Source organism: Bos grunniens, chromosome 3, assembly GCF_055505025.1.
Source record: "Bos grunniens cultivar Pamir isolate PY7600 chromosome 3, Bosgru_T2T1.0, whole genome shotgun sequence".
Taxonomy (NCBI): domain Eukaryota; kingdom Metazoa; phylum Chordata; class Mammalia; order Artiodactyla; family Bovidae; genus Bos; species Bos grunniens.
Window position 1 is genome coordinate 54,950,905 of NC_141167.1, and position 23,004 is coordinate 54,973,908.

At 38.3% G+C, this 23,004-nt stretch overlaps 1 protein-coding gene across 12 annotated transcripts in view; it reads left to right on the plus strand.

Moving 5' to 3' along the window:
- Positions 1-12,227, plus strand: part of GIPC2 (GIPC PDZ domain containing family member 2) — a 99,978-nt gene extending 87,751 nt beyond the window's left edge. For 6 of the 12 annotated variants that reach the window (XM_086390741.1, XM_086390738.1, XM_086390746.1 and 3 more), the window contains 2 exons: positions 142-215; positions 11,497-12,227. In XM_086390741.1, the coding sequence (XP_086246867.1) occupies positions 142-215; positions 11,497-11,733 (311 nt within the window). In that variant the 3' untranslated portion in view covers positions 11,734-12,227. Of the gene's footprint in view, positions 1-98; positions 216-387; positions 510-11,496 lie in introns of those variants that run through there. The other 6 variants (XM_086390739.1, XM_086390748.1, XM_086390749.1 and 3 more) reach the window with 4 other exon arrangements.
- Positions 12,228-23,004: the final 10,777 nt, after the last annotated feature.

Here is a 23,004-nt window from a genome sequence, read left to right on the forward strand (position 1 = left end):
ATTTATAAAGAGATCTAGAAATGTGTCAGAAGGAAATTTGAATGATAGTTTCTCAGTAATTTTTTTCCTGTAAAATCTTATTTGCTACGTCACTTCAGTCATGTCTGCCTCTTTGTGACCCTATGGACTGTAACCCGCCAGGCTCCTTTGTCCATGGGATTCTCCAAGCAAGAATACTGGAGTGGGTTGCCATGCTGGAGATCTTCCCCACCCAGGTATCGAACCCATGTCTCTTATGTCTCCTGCATTGACAGGCAGGTTCTTTACCACTAGCACCACCTGGGAAACCCTGTAAAATCTTTAAAGATCTTTTAAAAGTGTATGATAATATTATTTAGAGATAATGACATTTCTTTCTAGAATTATTTTCTTTTCTTTTTTTTTCAGTGAATTCAAAGCAATGAACACTATAGAAAGTCATCCTTCTCAGATAAAGCCAAAGAAATTTTGGAAATAGATTTTCCTTAAACATTCCATGCTGGCTCTGTTTTTTGATGTTTGACACATATGTAAGTTGCTTGAAATGGGTCGATATTTATGGAAACTCTTAGGGAAACTAAGTGTTGGAGACCTTATGTAGAGGCACAGTTATAGATTTAATGGTTAAAATTAACAATAGTGGTCACTTCAGTTCAGTTCAGTTGCTCAGTCGTGTCCGACTCTTTGCAACCCCATGAATCGCAGCACGCCAGGCCTCCCTGTCCATCACCAACTCCCGGAGTTCACCCAGACTCACGTCCATCGAGTCAGTGATGCCATCCAGCCATCTCATCCTCTGTCATCCCTTTCTCCTCCTGCCCCCAATCCCTCCCAGCATCAGAGTCTTTTCCAATGAGTCAACTCTTCGCATGAGGTGCCCAAAGTACTAGAGTTTCAGCTTTAGCATCATTCCTTCCAAAGAAATCCCAGGGCTGATCTCCTTCAGAATGGACTGGTTGGATCTCCTTGCAGTCCAAGGGACTCTCAAGAGTCTTCTCCAACACCACAGTTCAAAAGCATCAATTCTTCGGTGCTCAGCCTTCTTCACAGTCCAACTCTCACATCCACACATGACCACTGGAAAAACCATAGCCTTGACTAGACGGACCTTTGTTGGCAAAGTAATGTCTCTGCTTTTGAATATGCTATCTAAGTTGGTCATAACTTTCCTTCCAAAGAGTAAGCATCTTTTAATTTCATGGCTGCAGTCAGTGTCACTTACCTTTATCTAAATCCTGCTATGTGCCATTTTCTAGATTTGAGGACAGATTCAGAGACATTTGGTAACTTGTCCAAAATCAGCTAACAAATTAAGGACTGAGATTTAGTTTTGGGACTTTGATTCCAAGATTTTTCACCTGCAGTGGTATCTTATGTCTAAAAGTTATGTTTAAGTATTAAAAATGGAAAATATAAATTGACCTATATCACCAAAATAGGTTTGTAATTAATAATGATGTAAAGGTTATTGAGGGTGCCCCTCATAACTCAGGTGGTAAAGAAACTGCCTGCCAGTGCAGGAGACTCAGGTTTGATTTCCAGGTGGCTCAGCTGGTAAAGTATCTGCCTGCAAATTGGGAGACCTGGGTTTGATCCCTGGGCTGGGAAGATCCCCTGGAGAAGGGAAGGGCAACCCACTCCAGTATTCTTGCCTGGAGAATGCCATGGACAGAGGAGCCTGGTAGGCTACACTCCATGGGGTTGCAAGAGTCGCACATGACTTAATGACTAAACCACCACCAGAACATGTTAGCTAGCATCCTTCATGGGGCCTTGGAACTTCCTCCTGGACCACTTTTCTCCCAGAGATCTCCAGATATTTACATGGCTCATAGTTACATGCATCTTCTGATATTTCCATAGTTCACTGCGTCACTTTCCTCAAGACGTTCCAACTTCCCAGGTGATAGCCGTAAAGAACCTGCCTACCAATGTAGGAGGTGTAAGAGACGTGAGTTCGATCCCTGGGTTGGGAAGATCCTCTGAAGGAGGGCATGGCAACCCACTACAGTATACTTGTCTGGAGAATCCCATGAACAGAAGAGCCTGGCGGGTTACAGTCCATAGGGTCTGAAAGAGTTGAATACGACTGAAGCGACTTAGCATGCAAAGATTATTCAGTAGCGGTATTAATATAAAGATATTCTAAGTATGGCCACTAGAGGTCAGCACTTAGCTGCTTTATGTGGTATAACAAATTCTGCATTTTAGTGGTATTTTTTTTTTTTTTTTGGCCAGGTTAAATTCAGGTGCTAAATATTGTTGTGGCATATTGCAGATATAATATAGTTAATAGATTAAAAGCATTTTAGTAGCTGTCACTATGTTAATGTAATAAAACTTTCTAAAAAGTACTTCCTTTTTTGAAAGTTTCTTTTGCTTTTCTCTTAAATCAGAGATTCAATCTTTTATAATACCAGCTAATTTCTCTTGTAAAACATATTTAAAATCTATGTTTATAATTTATAGACATAGCAAATTTATGAACATTAGCAAACAATTCATAATTTGTTCAGAGCATGCTCTGTTCTTAATTTCTTTTAAAATATAATAGCAAATTACAGGTTTTGCAAAGATCTGTGGCACATTATATTACATACAATATTTCCAACATAACCATGAAGCTGCCTAATTGATACTTTTCTTGCTTCTACAAGACCAGGGGTTCATGGAAGGCAGATAACTTGCTCAGTTTTTAATCCCAGCTCCTACCCCAGTACTTCTCCCAGAGTAAATACTTGGTAAATGTTTACTGACTGAATGTCTGTTAAGAGGCACAAAAATAGTGAATCCACTGGGAGTAAGAGTCCTGATATCATTTTTGAAGCTTTAGCCATTGAGCAAATTATTAAACTTTGAACCATAATTTATTTGTCTTTGTAAAAGGGTATTTGTCTTTGTAAAAGGGTATAATATTATTGGGTTGCCAAGGCATTACATTAAATATGTATAAAGTTTCTGTTGCATCATGAATAATAGGTATAGCTATTATCATTCTTAGCAATGATTACTAACAATTATTACTAGTAATACTGGTAGTGGTAGTAAAGGTAGAAACATGCAGTGGGTCTGGCCAACTCTGAGCCGGTATTTAGTATGGAAGTTTTTCTTTCTGCTGTGCCAACATAGTGAGATTGTACAGTTTGGACTTTAAGGTTGTTGTTTGGGCATTTTAAACCATCTTCTTTTTTCTTTTTTTTCATTTTGTGACTAAGGAACACAAACCAGAGATTGCAAGTCAGGGTAGGTCAGGTCCAGGTTCCTGAGCTCAGTGTACTAGACCGGGCTGCTGAACTTCTTGAGGCACCAGAACCATGGAGCAAGTTGTTTCTTTTAGCTTGTGTGTGTGTGTGTGTGTGTGTGTGAGAGAGAGAGAGAGAGGGAGGGAGGGAGGGAGGGAGAGGCTGATTGATTCAGTGTCCGTCAGCGAACATCTGATCCTGGTCATTGTTTCCTCCAGCATTTAAGAGCATCAATCATATGCACCATTATTTTCTGCTTCTGAATGGTCTGTAGATTTCCTTATATCTTTTATTTTTTGCTTTATTGAAATGTATTTATTTTTAATTGGAGGATAATTGTTTTACAATATTGTGTTTGTTTCTGCCAAATATCAGCATGAATCAACCATAGGTAAATGAATGTCCCCTTCCCCTTATATCTTTTATTTGTGCACATCTTATTTTTTCCTTAAAGAGATTGTATGATTGTCAGTATGATCTTCAGGTAACTGTCTCAATAAAGGCTGTCTATGAGAAAGGCCCTATGAGAAATATTTAGCATTGCAGCATAAACAAAATTCTGAACTTGAACCCTACTTTTGCAATATTTTAAGTTTTGGCTGCTCTTTCACATCCTGGCTACAGGATCAGAGTTCTGGGCCTCACTTTCTTGAGTGCATGCTAACTGCGCAGGTGCAAAAATTCTTTAAGTGTAATTACAAGGATTCTTTCTGTACCTACCCATCTACCAGCACATACTGTATATAAGATTCCAAACTAGTTCCCCTGGGCATAAAAGACTGACTAAACTTTCAAGATCTATTGGGAGTTTATTTTTTTAATAGGGGTGATATGTAGATGAAAATAATGACAATGTAGAGCAATGTTAAATATGCTCTATAAGACCTTATTCCTCAAAGTGTGGTCTAGGGACTGGCATTGCCTGAGGGTCATTGGAAATGCAGAATCTCAGACCTTATTGCAGAACTACTGAAGCAGTATGTGCATTTTGCCAAGATCTCGGACAATATGTTTACATATTCAAGTATGATAGCACTTTGAAGGCAGAAGGCTTTAGGGAATGCAGATATCACTTCCACCGGTTGGGGACCCAGAATTTCATGGAGGAAGGAGCCTTGAGGGAGACAAAGGAGTTTAGTGGTAGAGCTGGGATTAGGAGGAGGCTGTCCTGGGCAAAGGTAGGAAGGAGAGGAAAGATGGTTTTTTTGAGTTGTCAGATTTCTAAGGTACAGCATTAGTGCAAAGGAGTAAGCCATTTGGGAGGTGGGGGTACTTCAGAGTGCAAGACTAGGGTGTAGAGTTTTTAAGATTGTACCTGTGACCAAAGGAATATTTTCATATATGTGAATGACACAGTCCAGAGGTGGAGAGGAGCTTCCTGGTCCTTTCGTCTTATTACCTATAAGGATCAGAGCTGTCCTTTAGGAAGAGAAATCTAATGTGCCTCTGAGAGGTGGTTTGTGACTAGACCCAGAGATTAAAGAAATAGCATGGTATAACCTCAACAAAAGGTAGGGTAGAGAGATGCTCATCAGTCCCCAGCTGTTCCAGTCATTCCAGCTGAGATGCAGACATGTCAGTGAAGAAGCCAGATGAGGCTTCATATGACTCCAACTCCTGGTGTTGACTGCAACAACATGAGAGACCCCAAGGGAGGACCACCCAGCTGAGCACAGTCAACCTGCAGAACTGTGAGCCACAAAGGTTGGGGGTGGTTTACTGAGCAGCAACAGAAAACTGTGATGGGAAGCGATGGTGACATCTACCTTTTAGGATTGTCACAAGGGTAAAAGAAGATTTTTATTTGCTGAATCCTTAGCCCACAGCCTGGAACAAAACAAGCCTTCATTGTGTGTGTGTGTGTATTATATATATACACGTATATAATATATGCTATATATGTATATATAGCGTAAAAGGAAATAGTATGGTGGCAGTGAGGATGGAGTGAAGATTAGAGAGGTTGCTGAAATAGAATCAAGGGGAGGCAGTGTTTGGTACACAGGCAAGAAGAGAAAGGTAATAGGGAGAATGATTGCAGTGTTAATGACACTGGTAGCAACAGGAGGAGTAGCAGTTCATTCCGAGAGAAGTCATTTGGTTCCTTGACATGCTGGCTGAGATGCTAACAGAACACAACTAGAAGACTTGTGTACCCCTTATTCAGAAAGGAATATTGTAAACTTGTGAGAGAAGTCAGAGATGGAGCAAAGCTTCAGGACTTCTCTGCAGCAGCCATGGTGAAGCTAGTGTTGTGGTTAAGACCCAAGGCAAGACTACCTGAGGAGTGAAGGGACCCAGGCAGGTGCACAGGGAATGTCGAGTCTGTTTCCTGAGCACCTGGCTCTCACTGTGTGGAAATGCACTCTGAGGGCAGCTTTCCTCCTTTCTTGACTGTGATACTGTCGAGAGCAGCATTCCTTGTAGACATTAGAGTGTTTCTCAGTGGCATAGGAAATGATTTCTAAAATACAGCTGGTACCCACGAGTGCATATAGTTTTACTGCATCAAATAGGCCATAGCTAAAAAAAAAAAAAAAAAAAAACTCAAAAACTTTCTCTCCAATTTGGATTTATCTACTGTATTTTAAATTTTCTTCCATTGTGTGTGTAGAGGTCTCTCTCCCTAATATTTTATAATGGTGATTTTCAAACATACAGTATGGTTAGAAGACTTTTAAAATAGTATTTCATAGCAATTGCCTAGATTCTAACAATATTTTTATTTTATTTATTTTTTTCTCTTCCCTTTATTTTATTTTTTTAATTAAAAAATTTTTTTATTATTATTTTTTTACTTTACAATATTGTATTGGTTTTGCCATACACCAACATGCATCCGCCACAGGTGTACACGTGTTCCCCATCCTGAACCCCCCTCCCACCTCCCTCCCCATACCATCCCTCTAGGTCATCCCAGTGCACCAGCCCCAAGCTTCCTGTATCCTGCATCAAACCTGGACTGGTGATTCGTTTCTTATATGATATTATACATGTTTTTTTTTTTTTATTCATCTAATTTTTTACTGAAATTGAAGTACATGCCAGGCACAATGCTAGGCTCTTTTCAATATATGACAGGAGAAGTCTAAAGAATCCACTTGAAGTTTAAGACTTATAACAGATTTACTTTACATGGGATAGTTATTTTGTTGATGGAAACAATGCGCTGGTATTATTAATTCATAAGGTCATAAAAATGATAACTTGAGTTTATGATAAATATCAAAAGTTAAGATGAAAAACTATTCTAGAGATAGAAGATGGAAAATAACAAACCCAAGACCTACATTTTGAAAATGTCAAGCAGAATTTTGAGCTATCAACTAAAAATTAAACAAAAATGCAGATAATTAAGATTGTTGTTGTTCAGTCTCCAAGTCTTATCCTACTCTTCACCACCCCATGGACTGCAGCACACCAGGCCTCCCTGTCCCTCACCTTCTCCCAGAGTTTGCCCAAGTACATGTCCATTGAATCGATGATGCCATCCAACCATCTCATCCTCTGTCGCTCTCTTCTCCTTCTGCCTTCACTCTTCCAGCATCAGAGTTTTTTCCAATGAGTTGGCTTGTTTGCATCAGGTAGCCAAAGTATTGGAGCTTCAGCTTCAGCATCAGTCCTTCCAATGAGTATTCAGGGTTGATTTCATTTAAGATTAACTGGTTTCATCTTCTTTTTGTCAAAGGGTCTTTCTTTTTTTTTTTATTTTTTTATTATTTTATTTTATTTCATTTTATTTTTTAGCTTTACAATATTGTATTGGTTTTGCCATACACCAACATGCATCCGCCATGGGTGTACACGTGTTCCCCATCCTGAATCCCCCTCCTACCTCCCTCCCCATACCATCCCTCTGGGTCATCCCAGTGCACCAGCCCCAAGCTTCCTGTATCCTGCATCAAACCTGGACTGGTGATTCATTTCTTATATGATATTATACATGTTTTAATGCCATTCTCCCAAATCATCCCCCCCTCCCTCTCCCACAGAGTCCAAAAGACTGTTCTATACATCTGTGTCTCTTTTGCTGTCTCGCATACAGGCTTGCTTTAACGTACACTTCTCTTTTTACCCATGCTATGCAGAAATTTTTGTAAAAATGTAGTGTGATTGTAATATAAAATTTTTGTACTTATTTTTCAGTAAATATTAAAACAAAAACATTTCCTCACGTTATTGCAAAGTTATAAACATTGTTTAAAATTACTTCAAAATAGTTCATGTAATTTATTTCATCAAGCTAAAGGTGACTTCATGATCCTGTGTCTTATTAAATAAAAAAATGATTCTGTATCTTATGTTTTTTTAAAACAAAATATGAATGCTAAATTCTTTTCTATTTTTAAGACTTTTTTTTAAAAGTATAGATTCTCTTATGTGAATAAAATGAAGATACTGTGTTGAAGAGATATCTGTACCCTGTGTTTGTAGCAGCATTATTCACATCAGTCTAAGAAAATAGACTAAGGAAGTAACCTAAGTACCTATGGGCAGGTGAATAAAGAAGTTGAGGTATGTATACAATGGAATATTATTCAGCCATAGAAAGGAAATCCTGCCATTTGTGACAACATGGATGAGACTTGAAGATATGCTAAGTGAAATAAGTCAGAGAAAGAAAAACACTGTATGATCTCACTTCTATGTGGAATCTGAAGACAAAACCAAACACCAAAAACTAAGCTCGTGGAAAAAGATCAGATTTGTGGCCACCAGAGGTGGAGGGTAAGAGGAGGGAGAATTGGCTTAGGGTAGTTAAAAGATACGAGCTTTGAGCTGTAAGATAAATAAATACTGGGAATGCACACATGCTGACTATAGTTAACACTGCCCTAGGATATTTATGAAAATTAAGAGGATAAACCCTAAGAGTTCTCATTACAAAGGAAAAAACACTCTTTGGTATCTATGTGAGATGATGGATGTTACTAAACTCATTGTGGTAATCATTTCATGATGTGTATAAGTGAAATCTTTATGCTGGGTACCTTAAACCTGTACAGGAATGTATGTCAATTTTATCTTAATAAAACTGGAAGAAAACATACAGATTCTCAGAAGTGGAAATAGTAATAATAGATCAAAGGATGTGAACATTTAAAAGATAGATACTTGTCAAATTGTTTTTCAAAAGCCAAATTTATTAATACCAAGGTCCACACCAGTATATTTGAGTGTTTGCTTCACTATATCCTGGCCAGCCTTGGCATACATTAAAAATACACAAAAGTTTTAAGAAACTTGGCAAGGCCTTTGGGTTGGAACAGATCTGCCTGCAGCTGGACCTCCTTCCCTTTTGAAGTATGTATTTCTAGGTTAATGGTAAATGGAGAAGCTTTGGGGTCATGGTTGAAGCCTGGGGCAAGGTGAGAGACAGGGGGATTATAAAGGGAAGAGATTCAATTTTCCCTCACTTTTTGTTGCTTAAAATATTTTTTGAGGCAATCTCAAAACATAGAAATGTTATACAGTACAAATTTTTTTCTCTTGAACCATTTGAGAATAAATGAACAATATACTATTGCCCCCAAATACTTTAGTGTGTATTTCCTATAAACAAAGGTATTCTGCTGTCTAACCCTAACATAACTATCCAAATCATGAAATTAACATTGATACATTACTAACATCTAATCATATCCTGTTTTTATTTCACCAAGTACCTTAATATTCACTACAGCAAAAGAGCACGTTCAAAATCCTGTGTTATTTTTCCTTGTGTCAATTTGGAACAGTTTCCCAGCCTTGATTTTTATGACCTTCACACTTTTGGGGGGTACAAGTCAGTTATTTTGTAGAATGCGCCTCAGTTTTGGATTATTTTTTCATAATAGCATTCAGGTTGCACCTCTGGCAGAAATATCATAAATGTAGTGCTGTGTTCTTTTCATTATATCTTACCTGGAGGCATAGGACTTTGATTTGTTCTGTTTATGATGGTATGTTGATGACTTCTTTAGGTGGTATCTGCTAAGCTTCTCCACTGTAAAGTTATCCTCTTCATAATAAGTATTTGGTGAGGATATATTTTGAGGCTATGTAAATATCCTGTTCCTTGTGAATCAACCAACCAAACTTTCATCCATCTATTTTTCAATCAACCAATCATTTCATTATGGATTCTTGGTTTCCTGTTTTGTTCAATAGGATTATAATCTATGACCATCACTAATTCTGATGCTCAGATTGTCCCTCATTGGGTCAATGGGAATTCTTCCATTCTGATTTCTGTGTCTTTTCACATGTTCCCACCATTTTTTGGGAGACATTAGTTTCTGGAGGAGACATTCTTGGTTCATATTGTACTTTGCCTACTCTAGCCCTGGAATCAGCCATTTCTCTGAGGAACTCTGATTCTTTTTAGGGGAGAATGATATTTAACAACCAAGATCTGGGTGTTTTGTCTGCTCATTGCTATTGGGATGTCACTTCTCCCAGGCCCTCCCAGTGGATTGGGGAATGTGTGTGTTCATGTCTTTACCTCTATAGTTTTTCATCTCTCTCTAAAAATACGTATTTCACTGATCTCTACAATTCTAATTTAGCAGAGTTCATTCTAGTTTTCTCCTTTTTCTTGTTAATCTTTCCCTCACAGTGACAAAACTTGGTTCCCATTATTTAGTGTTTATATGGTTATGTGATCCGTGCCCATGTATATAACCAATGTCTCATCATTGTGGCTGCTGTCTTCCTCTCCCCTCCCCCATTTCCCCCTTCCCACACCTGGACTCCACCCTATATCAGGCTGTCCAGCCAAGAGGAAGCCCTTTTTACTTAATTAGGACTTTGACCCCTGCCCCAGGTCACCCCAACCACATCCCACTTCTGCTCTGATCATGGTGCTCCTCTATGGGCCACATCTCTTCCCTTCCCCCAGCCTACCCGTGTTAGTACTGAAATGTTTGAGATGAGAAACAGTTCTTAAATGTCCTTAAGAGATCTAGTGGATTTTCATTGGAAGGCCCAACCTCTTGGCTCATTCATAGAAATCATACAACCTTTGGTTTGTTTAACCTTAACCTGAGGACTGCCCTGGTGGTACAGCGGATAAAGAATCTGCCTGCCAGTGCTGGGGACATGAGTGTGATCTCCGGTCTGGAAAGATTCCACATGCCATAGAGCAACTAAGCCCATGAGCCGTAGCTACTGAGCCTGGATGCTGCACTACTGAAACCCGTGTGCCTAGAGCCTGTGCTCTATACCAAGAGAAGCCACTGCAGTGAGAAGCCTGCTCACCACAGTGAAGAGTAGCCCCTGCTTACACAACTACAGAAAGTCTGTGTGCAGCAATACAGATCCGGCACAACTATATATATATATATATATATATATATATACACACACACATATATAATGGAGAAGGAAATGGCAACCCACTCCAGTATTCTTGCCTGGAGAATCCCAGGGACAGAGAAGCCTAGTGGGCTGCCGTCTATGGGGTCGCGCAGAGTCAGACACGACTGAAGCGACTTAGCAGCATACATATATAAACATTAACCTGGGGGAAAAAAAGAGGCTGGGCTTTGGCATTTCCCTTTACCCAGCAGATTTTCACCCAAGTCCCAAATCGTATCCACACTGTCTCTTCTCGTAGCTAGTGCTTTAGAGGAATTACAAAAAGCCAGCTGTCTTATGGGGTCCCCGCCAGGTGGTACAGGTCTCATGGGAATGTTTACTGCTGAAGATGCTGGTTTCCCAGACTTAAGATATGTCCAGGCAACTCATTAGAAAAACAGAACCAGGGCACCATCTTCACTTTATAACCCAAACTGGAAATGGACTCAAAAAGAGCTACTTCAATTCCATGAGTAGACAGATTTCTCCCCCTTCTCGCCAGCTTGATTGTTCCATTACAAACTGTTATTCTTTGTCCTTTTTTATAGTTGTGGGTGGGGGACTGGCAGAGGGGACAGAACGAGCTAGTGACTATGGGGAAGTGGGGAAGGGTGTACTCTGGGTTTCCTGTCTGGATTAGCCACAGGGTTTTCTTTTAGGAACTCTTGCTCCACCCACAGGAACACCAGAAGTTCCTACCTGATGGACTTCAAGACAGAGGAGAGGTCAGGGTAGCAGCTGCAAACCTGGGTGCAGAGGATAGATGGTTTAAAACATCTTTGCTAACTTGATATGTGATGATAGCATCTTATTTTGTGCTAGAAGTATGTATTATGTATCTGTGTAACTTTTAGAAAATGCTTTTCTTGTTGCCCTTTTTCTCAGTCCTCTGATGTTGTTTCAGGTATCATTAATTTTTTAAAATTATTTTTGATAGCTACTACAATGTTTGAAGCTGGAAAGGACAAAGGTAATCCAGATGAATTTGCTGTGGCACTTGATGAAACTCTTGGAGACTTTGCGTTCCCAGATGAATTTGTCTTTGATGTTTGGGGAGTCATTGGTGATGCCAAACAAGAATGATTATGATGCGAATGATCGACTCTGGAAGAATGAACCATTGTTCCTTAAGAAAAAAGTAAGATCTGCCTTCAGACACTGTTATGGACTCTGACTTGGTTTTATGTGTATGAATACATTCTTTTGAAATATAGTCTTGATTTTTGGGCACTTTTTAAATGCAGTTGTATATGGAGTATGCTTAAGATAAATTACCTCAAATGTAACCAATTTTAATATTCATTCAAAAGCTTTTTAAAAGTTAGTTTTAGAGAATATTTCTAGATAGATAATTTTGTTTCCCATTGACAGCCGTGTTTTGTTTTTCACATAAAAGTTGATTGCAATAGCTTTGTAATTCTTTTTGCAAGATCTTAACACAGTAAAAACTGGGATTGCAGTATAGTTTGCCTCATACAGTCTTCATTTTGTTATACTAGTTTTAACAGGATGGGTTCAGAACATGAAATGTGAATCATGCCTACTAGATGTCTAGTAACATATATGTATTTTTAAACCTGCTGAGTAAGGGGAGGAAGATTCCTACAGCCTGTTAAAGTCTATGGCCTACTTTCTGTCTTTATTAAAACAAGGATTGATTAACTTTTATTTTTTGCTTCTTTGTAATTGCTTTCTTGATTCTTAAACTTGTTGAAATCTATTGTGTTGTATATGTGTTTGCATGTGTAGAAGAAGGTGAAAAAGAGGAAGATAGGTTAGAAAACACTAATATTTAATTTTTTTAAGCAGTTCTTACAACATTATTTCTTTTCCACTCATACCTACTCTTATGTTACCCTTTATAAGCATTCCAGAGAAAGTTTTTTATAGTCTTTGTAGAACTTTTCTTTTGAAAGATGTTTACTCAGAAAATAGCTGTGATTGAGGACATTTTTGGGGGTGGTTAAAGAGCAAAACTTTTAAGCCTCCTGAACTTTTAAGGAGATGCTATCAGAATAGATTTCCCCCAAGTGAAAATGCAGGAGGAAGGGAAAGTTGAGAAAAATATGTTCTATTACTTTGGAGTTCTAATGCACTCTCTCTAAAACCTTACATTATTGAGAAAATTGAGGGTAAATGACTGTCTTATCACTGTTACTTGACATTTTACAGATGTAAGGGAAATGGAAATGAATGGTTTCAACATAGATCATTTAATAAGGCAGAGCATGGTGTGACCAAGCATTTTTCTAAAGTGTTAGATGGAAAATGCTGCATGCTGCCATAGTAATCGGAAATAATAACCTGTGTGAGGTATATTCTAGGAAATCAGAAGTAGTTCCCTTTTCATGCTGGGTTAATGCTTAGATAACTTGTTTTCTGGTGCAACTTCAGTTTTACTGCCTTCCACCCTCTTTTTCACATACATTTAATTCTTTGAAGCTTGATATTCTTTGTCTCATTGATCTGAAACCTTCACAGAAACTGTTTGTCATTAACATGAAACAAAAATAGTTTATAGGAAGTGGATTGTCTTACTGCCCTTGCCCATCATTTGGAAATAGGATCCAGCTCAGGCTGTAGTAATTTGTTGCTACTTGTTTAGTGAATTTCTTTTGGAGGTTCCCACGTACCTGTTAATTCTTAATACCATTTCTTGTAGAAGAACATACTATAAAAGAGCTGATATTTTTTGGGATAGGGAAGTTATTGGATGACTTAGGAGGTTCACAGAAATATTTCAGTTTAAACAAAACAAATTTTTTGGCACTAGATGTTAAATCTGAAATGATGAGGCATTGTTTATTATTGATGCTGTCTGGTTCTCTTTCCCTTTTGGATATGGATGAATGTTGACACTTGGTACAAATTCCCTGTGATTTATGGAATCCCGTATTTACAAAGTGGTTGTCCTTACCATGATTTCTCTAGAATTTTTATGTGTAAGGTACTGACAATCATGTACAATTGCAACGGTAACTTGCTTGTTAACATTACATGAGCATTTATCATTAAGGGTCTTAGCTGGGCACAGGTGCTTTCTTAGTAATAGGTTTTTGCCTTGAAATGTTCTCTCTCACCTCTACTGCTAAACTGATAACAAGGTCAGTTTCTTTATGTCATTTTGTTCTCTTACCTGAAAATATCTCTCTTTTTTGTGCCTTTGGTAAAATTCCCAGTGCATTAAAAAAACAGGTTTCAGGTCTTACAGTCTACAAGATGGGGATACCCTTCTACTGTTACAATGACACGGACATTTTTTGAACTGTGCCATGTTTCTGGGAACCACTAAACATTTTCAGAATTCTGTTGTTTTTTCTCAAAGAACTTTTTTTTCATAGTGGAGGATGATTGTTTTATTCTTTTTAAAATTTTGATTCTTGTTTTATTTATTTTATTCTTATTTTCCTTTCACACAAAACAGCACCTTTCAGTGGCCACTAAGAGCTCACTCCATTTTTTCTTTCCCCCGTGGAGAAAAATCAAAGGATGTTTGAACTTTGGGTTCTTGAGCATAGCTTGGGTCTGACCAGGTTTACACATTCTGATGATTACAAATGAGTACATTTTGGGTTTCTGTGATGTTTCAGAAACACCGTTATATAATTATACCATGTGAAACTCTTTAAGAATTCAATTATAAAAGATTTAATCAGTTAACCTCTTTTTGAAGCTGCTATAGCCAATAGTCTAATGTGACAGATATTTAGCTAAATAGAGATAATTTTTCCAAATAATGTTTAATTTGCAGTATTCCCCCACACCTTTAACAAGTAGACATTTTCCAAGTGAGGCACATTTATTTAGCTCGTTGTTGTTGCTAGACCTCCATCAAGTCCAGAGAGGGCCTTCCTGTTTCCTTCAGTTATTGCCTCCCTAGCATAGTAGCAAAATGAATTTCATCTGCAAATGGTGTTTTCAAAATAATGGTTCTTCTAATAGAGCACAATTATCCACCAAAGATGTAAAAGAATGATCATATGATTACCCTTTCACTCAGTGATACAGCTGAAAAATATGGATACTAATAGTATGCTGTGATTCTGGAGGAAGTAATAGATTAAAAGGACAGGTGAGTATTTTACTCAAGCTGTGGGTGAGTAAGGAGATAGAAGCTGCTATTCAACTCACAGTCCCAAGTATTAGTGCTTTGTGTAAAATGCACTTTTATTATCTTCTTGACACAGGTTGAAAGCGCTATCAGAGTAATTTATCATGATTATAAAATGTTTCTAAGATTGTGAAGTGTACCAGTGGCACAGCCTGTCCCTACCTGTTACCTGAAAACCTAGTTCCAAGAAATGACTCACGGTTATTATCTGCTAGAAGGGCAAGCAAAAGTTGAATATGACATCTTTATTTCATTGGAGGCATTACATCTCCATGACACTTATGTACAGTCATAAATATTTTCAAGCTATAGAAAAAAATAAAAAAATTCTGAAGGATAGTTTTAAGTAAACATTTTATACTTTGAACTGTTTGTGCCATGCGTACAGCATTGACTATATACAGGTAAAATATTCTATTTTTTTGAAAAGAAATTTTTTTTCTCTTTTATAAAAATCATATCTTACACTTTAAGATGTATTTTTGAGATTGAACTTGGAAATCTATTAATATGTGAAATTAAAATTATATTTGATATTGTTTAAAAACAATATTTGCTGTATTTCTACTTACAATGTATAAAATTTCATGTATTGATCAAATATAAATTATTTGCAAAGCTAACATAACTTTATATTTCTTATATTTCAAATAGAACTCAAATAAAAAGCTTTTAATGAAAAAAAGTGATGAGTGTTTTTATGACGAAAACAACAAAAATTTGGGGTTTTAAATGTCAGACTCCTTAGTTTTGTCCAAATAAAGGGAATAACACACGTGATTGTCTAGGCCTTTGTGTTTTTAGCATGTGTGGTGCTGTGCTTAGTTGTGCAGTCGTGTCCGACTCTTTGTGACCCCATGGACTGTAGCCCGCCAGGCTCCTATGTCCATGAGGATTCTCCAGGGGAGAATACTGGAGTGGGTTGCCATGCCTTCCTCCAGGGGATCTTGCCAACCCAGGGATTGAACCCAGGTCTCCTGCATGGGAGGTGGATTCTTTACCATCTGAGCCACCAGGGAAGCCCAAGAATACTGGAGTAGGTAGCCTGTCTCTTTGCCAGGAGATCTTCCCAACCCAAGGATTAAACTGGAGTCTCCTGCATTGAAGGTGGATTCTTTACCAGCTGAGCTACCAGGGAACCTGACCTCCACCCATGGTGTTCCTCAGGCCTTGGGCCTATCCCCTACTTTACCTCTTCTTAGGTGACTCATCTGTTCTTGTGCCTTTACACATCATTATATTTTTAACCCCCAAATCAGAAGGTTGGGCCTCTTTTGGAGCTCTACCCTCAGATATTCAACTGTTTCCTTGACATCTCCACCAAGTGTGTCAAATCCTTAGCATGTCTGGCATGAAACATTAGACTTTTCTTAAAAGTCTTACTTTCCTTAATTTTCTGTAATAGGAAATGGCATCATAATTCACCTCATTGCTCTTTTACTTTGTCAAATTCAGCAGCAAGTCGTTTCAATTCTAAAAAATACTTACTGAATATGTCTACTTCTTTCCAGTGTCACTGCCGGCTATTTTATCCACATTTTATCATTTCCCTGTGGTTGCTCCAGCAGGCTCTTTGCTAACTGGTAATGAATGTGCTCTAAAGAGGTTTACTGCAGGACATGAGTGTTCAGATTCCTTTAAAATGAAAGTGTCAGTGCCTCATTTTTTTTCTTCTCTGAAAAGGTTTGACATGAAGCTCTCTTCTTTCTTTGAAGGAAGGGGCACGACTTTTTGGATGACTCAGCTTCTACTAAAAGTTTCACAGAGTCTACTGTGAAAGAACTAGGGGGACAGAGGCAAGACAAAGAACTTTCACAGGTGCAGACTAAAGCGGGGAGGGGAATGAGGAAATTTCACAGGGGTAGACTAAAGGCTATGGGCTAAAGTGTGTGTGTGCACGTGTGTGTGAAGGGCAGAGAGAGGGCAGGTCTTAGGGGCCCAAACGGAGGAGGATGGGACCTTGTTTTCCTGCAGCCACATTATGGTTAGATGGAGTGTTTACACCGACAGGAACAAAATTCTTTGAAAGATTTCCGATCTTTCATCATGGCACACAGGGAGACAGACCCATAGTGAGGAGTGGTGTTTGAGCACCCAAGACCTGTGAGGAAGCTTGAATCATTGACCAGAGAGCACCAGCCTTCACAGAGCCAGTTCCTCCCACCCCGTATTTGTTTCTATCATCAGTGTTTAGCGAAGGTTTTGTCTGTCAGCAGAATTGCTGGTTGTCCTGCAGGAGTGTTACCTCATCAGTTGGAACATCTGGCTTATTACTCTGACGGCTCAATTTCCAGGCTCTTTTTTCCAGTTTTCATACATTTAATGTATATGTATATAACCATAAACAACATGTAGCATTGCTCTTTGTGTTCTTACAATTAACTCCAGTTGTATCACACTGACTGTGCCCTTTTGCAACTGATGTTTTTCATTTAATGTTATGTTTTTGAGACTTAACCATCTTTTTTTTAACCCTAGAATAATTTTATTTTTAAATGTCGTGTAGGACATGCAGAAAGTGTATGAATGGTTGAGAAAAGGGAACACCTGTAACTACTACCCAGTTACAGCCCATCACTGTCACCCCGGAAACCCTGTTGTTATTGTCTGAATGCTTGTGTAGCCCCTGTATGCATGTGTTGAACCAGACTCTTTTTTAAAAATTACACATAAGCTTTAGAAAAGTGAAATGGTCTCTTGAACACCTGGTGACATGTGGGGGGTTACTTCTATACTTGGGAGGCTGACCTGAGCTAGCACATGACCCCCTGCTGAGACACTGGCAAATGAAATATTAATAGGATGGCAGAACTCCTTTTCAAGCTCCTTACTGTGCCCTCTAAAGCGCTGCCTGCTCCACTGACTCCCTCAGCTCTGTGCTCTGCTTATGTTGAACTTTCTTTTGACCTCTGTGCTCTTACCTTTCTCAGATCTTTTTCACTTGCTATTTTCTCTGCCTTGAACATCCTTTCTCCTATTTGCACAGCTTGGTCCTTGTCATCTTTCTGTTGTTAAAGGCCAGTTCTTTGGAAAAGTCTTTTTTGGTTTTCTCCATTTCCTTTATTCTCTGTATTCTTGATCTCAGCCTTTGTTTCCATCACAACACATTGTTATTTGTGATTATTTTCTTAATTTGCTTTTATTCTGTATTTCCTATTTGAATATCAGCTTCTTCGGGGTGGGAATGTTTATGTCGTTCTCGTAGTTTTACCCCCAGCACTCATCATGGAGCCTGATATATATCAAGCACTAAAAAAGTAATTGGACTTTCCTGGTGGTTCAGTGGTAAAGAATCTGCCTGCCAATGCAGGAGATGTGGGTTTGATCTCTGGGTTGGGAAGATCCCCTGGAGAAGGAAACAGCAACCCACTCCAGTATTCTTGCCTGGAGAATTCCATGGACAGAGAAGCCTGGTGGGCTACAGTTCATGGAGTCACAAAAGTTAGACACAACTTAGTAACTAAACAACAACAAAAAAGTAATTATTGATGAGAAATTTCAACAAATATATGTTGAGTGCCTACTGTGTGTCCAACCGCAGGAAATGTTATCACCTCACCGAATCCTCAGCCTCCTCCAAGGTAGGTCAAGATTATCCCCATTTTAAAGATAAAGAGACAGGTACAAAAAAATTAACTTGCTCTAGGGCACATATTTTGGTTAGTGGCAAAGACAGTATTTGAAACTAGTTTTGAATTTGTCCTGAACTCTCTGCAAAATTGATCCTGTTAATACTTTACCAGAGCAATGTTCTGAATCACTCAACTGATGAAAGATGTGGAGGGGATCAAAACTAGGAGAACAAGGTTTATAGACCTAGTTAACTGCTCTTACTGGCCTGAGTAAGGGAGCAGATACACAGAGGTCAGGCCAAGAAGTATAAAGTAACAGATTTTAGGTTAGAAACCATATGCTAAAGGATTTTAATAGTTTTAGGTTAAAAAATATTAGTATTAATAATAAGTCCAGATTTTTTATAGTCACTGGCATAATAATTTCTTGCTAGTTTGACTGGAAAAAAAAAACAAACAAGATTAAGGAAAGAAAGTCCTGACCATTTTTTGGAGAAAAAGGACTGGCCTTAGAAATCCTTCAATGCTTCTTTGGGTTGAAGTGATTTCATGGTTTAGTTGTTTTGACTTGGGCTTTGGGTATATTGCTTCTGGAGTCATTATTTGTTTATGTTTCAGTAAACTATTAAGGAGTGACTGCTGTGTTCTTCAGACTTGTTTTTAATAGGATGCAACAAATTAAAAAAAGCAAAAGCTTGTTATCAGATACACTGCATGCCATTTACTGTTTGAAAATGTCATTAGCAATTGAAGTTTCATGGAGCATGGAATCTTATCATTAACCATTTTAAGACTAAGATACTTGAGTTCTGAGAAATGAATTGGTAGTTATATTGTTTCAGAAGGCTTATTTGTGGACTCATATTCTTAATTTATATGCCAAAGGGGTGAGTTTATAGAGATGATTATAAATTCCCTGAACATATTCCCTACTCAGTTCTTTTGTACACATGAGTAGTCAATTTCAACATATTAACTTTTGAGTTGATGAGTAGGGAATATTTGTGAGGCTTCCCTCAATATTAAACTGAAAGTAAGACTATTTGTACCTGTGGTGATTTAAAAATTAAATCAATCATGTTCCTTCCAGGGGGTTACATATTCATTTGTAATTTGGACATGTTTATTTAATTCCTATTGAAATGAGGTGGAAAGAAATTCTGAGTGGGAAGTTACACTGACTGAGATAGAGGTGGAATTTTCAAGTGTGATCATTCTAAAAGTCCAAGGAGTAAGTCTGTGGTTCTTCTTTTTGATTTTCTTGATAAACATTGTTAATAACCTTGGCTTAATCTTTAGAAATTAATTAGCTTCCAGAAAGATTCCTCCAGGTGATCTAATGCTTATTTCATTAACTAGAAACTCTCCACTACCTCCTTGTCCAATATGGCAGAATTCACTAGGCAATTTAATACATTTACCTTGGCTGTCCAGAATGTGGCATTACCTGCCTTGACTTCTCCCTTGAGTCTATCTTCCCCCATGTGAACCTGAATAGCAGATCAGGTATTTGTTATACTTTCGTTGTATCCATTCTGACTTGTCTACAGATTTTGAGCTCATCAGAGATCCCACTAAGCATAGCCCCTTGACAACTAAAGTGCCTTTGATACCCAGATAGCTTCTCCTCTGACTCTTGGGGATTAGATCACGCAGTTTCAGGTAGTATTCAGAGGGATGACTAATTCTACAGAACCAACCAAGATTCCTCTAGACCCGAGAGGCAGAGAAATGATTGAGTGCTGATATGCTGCAGAAGTAATTATGGTTAATATCCTGTGAAAATTACAGCCGGTTTCATATCAAGCATAAAATTAAATAGGAACATTTAAAACGTTAAAACCTCATCCATGACTTCAAAACTTTTAAATAAGATTCAAGCAAACAGTTAATTGTGAATTTACTTGTTCTTTGCCTGAATAAATAAAACAAGTTGAGCTTCGTTGGACTTCATACTGAATATCAAGGGGATGATTCACATCACTAAAAAGCTTGTTTCCATTGAGATAGAATTCTGGCCAGACATTGATTCATATGTTACTCTTTCAATAGTTATTACTTGAACTAGCTTTTGTTCTCTCTGATATTTTTCTCATTTGAATAATTTACCAACAAATTTGAGGTACATCAAGGACTTTTACGCTCATCATAGGATATTTCCTTCTTGTTGTATATTAGCTCTATTAACACCTGATGTTACTTGAGAGATTCATCAACTATCGTTAAAGATCATTTGTTAGAAACAAGAGTGTTTAGAGTTGGAATTATAATAATTTCCTTTCATTATAATAATATAGAATGGCTTTCTTACAGATCATACCTGTAAATTCAGGTCCAGGGTATGTATGAATGATTTCCTGCTGCTGTATGAGGTAGAGTTGCCCATAAAAGAAGCAGTTGAATCACAAATTAACACCATCAATTCAAAATGTTTTCTTTGGGTTTTATGACTGGTCATGGTACAACAGAGGCTCACAGAGAATGCTGCTGCTACTGCTAAGTCGCTTCAGTCGTGTCTGACTCAGTGCAACCCCATAGACTGCAGCCCACCAGGCTCCACTGTCCCTGGGATTCTCCAGGCAAGAACACTGGAGTGGGTTGCCATTTCCTTCTCTAATGCATAAAAGTGAAAAGTGAAAGTGAAGTCGCTCAGTCATGGAGATATTAAAGCAAATGGAAGTTGGCAGGAATCAGTGGCTTCTAGAAAATTTCCCTTCACTAGACCTACTGAAAAGCCCTGCTGTAAGCATTGATTTTATTTTGAATATCCAAAGTCTTTATGTTGTTTTGATTATAAGGATTTCATAATCCCTAGAGTTTAGTAATTGGTTACAGAAATAGCATGGATGCTTAGGTGGTTAATGATAGTTCAGTTGCTCAGTCATGTCTGGCTCTTTGCGACCCCATGAACCGCAGCATGCCAGGCCTCCCTGTCCATCACCAACTTCTGGAGTCCACCCAAACCCATGTTCATTGTGTCGGTGATGGCATCCAACCATCTCATCCTCTTTTGTCCCCTTCTCCTGCCCTCAATCTTTCCCAGCATCAGGGTCTTTTCAGATGAGTCAACTCTCCACATCAGGTGGCCAAAGTATTGGAGTTTCAGCTTCAACATCAGTCCTTCCAATGAACATCTAGGACTAATCTCCTTTAGGATGGACTGGTTGGATCTCCTTGCAGTCCAAGGGACTCTCAAGAGTCTTCTCCAACAGCACAGTTCAAAAGCATCAATTCTTCTGCGCTCAGCTTTCTTTATAGTCCAACTCTCACATCCATACATGACCACTGGAAAAACTATAGTCTTGACTAGATGGACCTTTGCTGGCAAAGTAATGTCTCTGCTTTTTAATATGCTGTCTAGTTTGGTCATAGCTTTTCTTCCAAGGAGTAAGCGTCTTTTAATTTCATGGCTGCAGTCACCATCTGCAGTGATTTTGGAGCCCAAGAAAATAAAATCTGTCACTGTTTCCATTGTTTCTCCATCTATTTGCCGTGAAGTGATGGGACTGGATGCCATGATCTTAGTTTTCTGAATGTTGAGTTTTAAGCCAACTTTTTCACTCTCCTCTTTCACTTTCATCAAGAGGCTCTTTAGTTCTTCTTCCCTTTCTGCCATAAGGATGCTGTCTTCTGCATATCTGAGATTATTGATATTTCTCCTGGCAATCTTGATTCCAGCTTGTGCTTCATCCAGCCAGGCATTTCACATGATGTACTCTGCATATAAGTTAAATAAGCAGGATGACAATATACAGCCTTGATGTACTCTTTCCCCAGTTTTGAACCAGTCTGTTGTTCCATGTCCAGTTCTAACTGTTACTTCTTGACCTGCATACAGATTTGTCAGGAGGCAGGTAAGGTGGTATGGTATTCCCATCTCTTGAAGAATTCTCCACAGTTTGCTGTGATCCACACAGTCAAAGGCTTTGGTGTAGTCAATAAAGCAGACGTAGATGTTTTTCTGGATAGCCAGAATGTATTTATATAAATTGGTAAACTATCTGTGCCACCACACTTCTACTTTTAAATAAAACCAGTTTTTTAGTGAATTAGAAATAGCTAGCATCTTTTGCAGATATTTATGTGAAAGTTGGTGAAACATTGGACATAGAATAAAATAATACCACCCAAGCAGACCCTGTTGTCTTAAGAAAACATTGTGTACGTTATAGGATTTTCTTTTTGAAGATATGAAGCAAAAGTGAGCTTCATAGATTACTTGTTGAGGTGTGTGGTGGGAGGCAACTTGTTGGTATACACCCTTTTCTGTATTTCTCATTGGTCATATGAGACATCAGGGCTGTTTTTAGTCTGGGACTCAGGGAGCGGGCTACCGTCCACTGTGTTTTTGTTTCGTTTGTATTTTACTTGTTTGGTGATTCAAATGGTGCAATTTTCTTACTTTTCCTTAAAAAGATCCTTTGTTCCTATACAAAAGTGGACTTTTCTTAGGCTTACTTCATTATTATTGGGGATTCATTGCAATGGGTACCGACAAATCATATTAGGGAACTAGTATGCTCCTAATTGATCTAAATGAGCAAATGGCTTTCTTGCATCCCTGTTGTTCATGCCAAAGCATCTTCTCAATGAATTACATTTTTACTTTCCAAATTGGATTTTGTTAATGCAAGTGATGCTAAATGGTAGTGATACTTTCCTTTATTTGTGCTAAGAATTGATCTAACTGAATGCTTATTCTCTAATTATTTTAGTCACTGACTTGTGGCTACTATAATTCCACCCCTGACTATTTGATTGT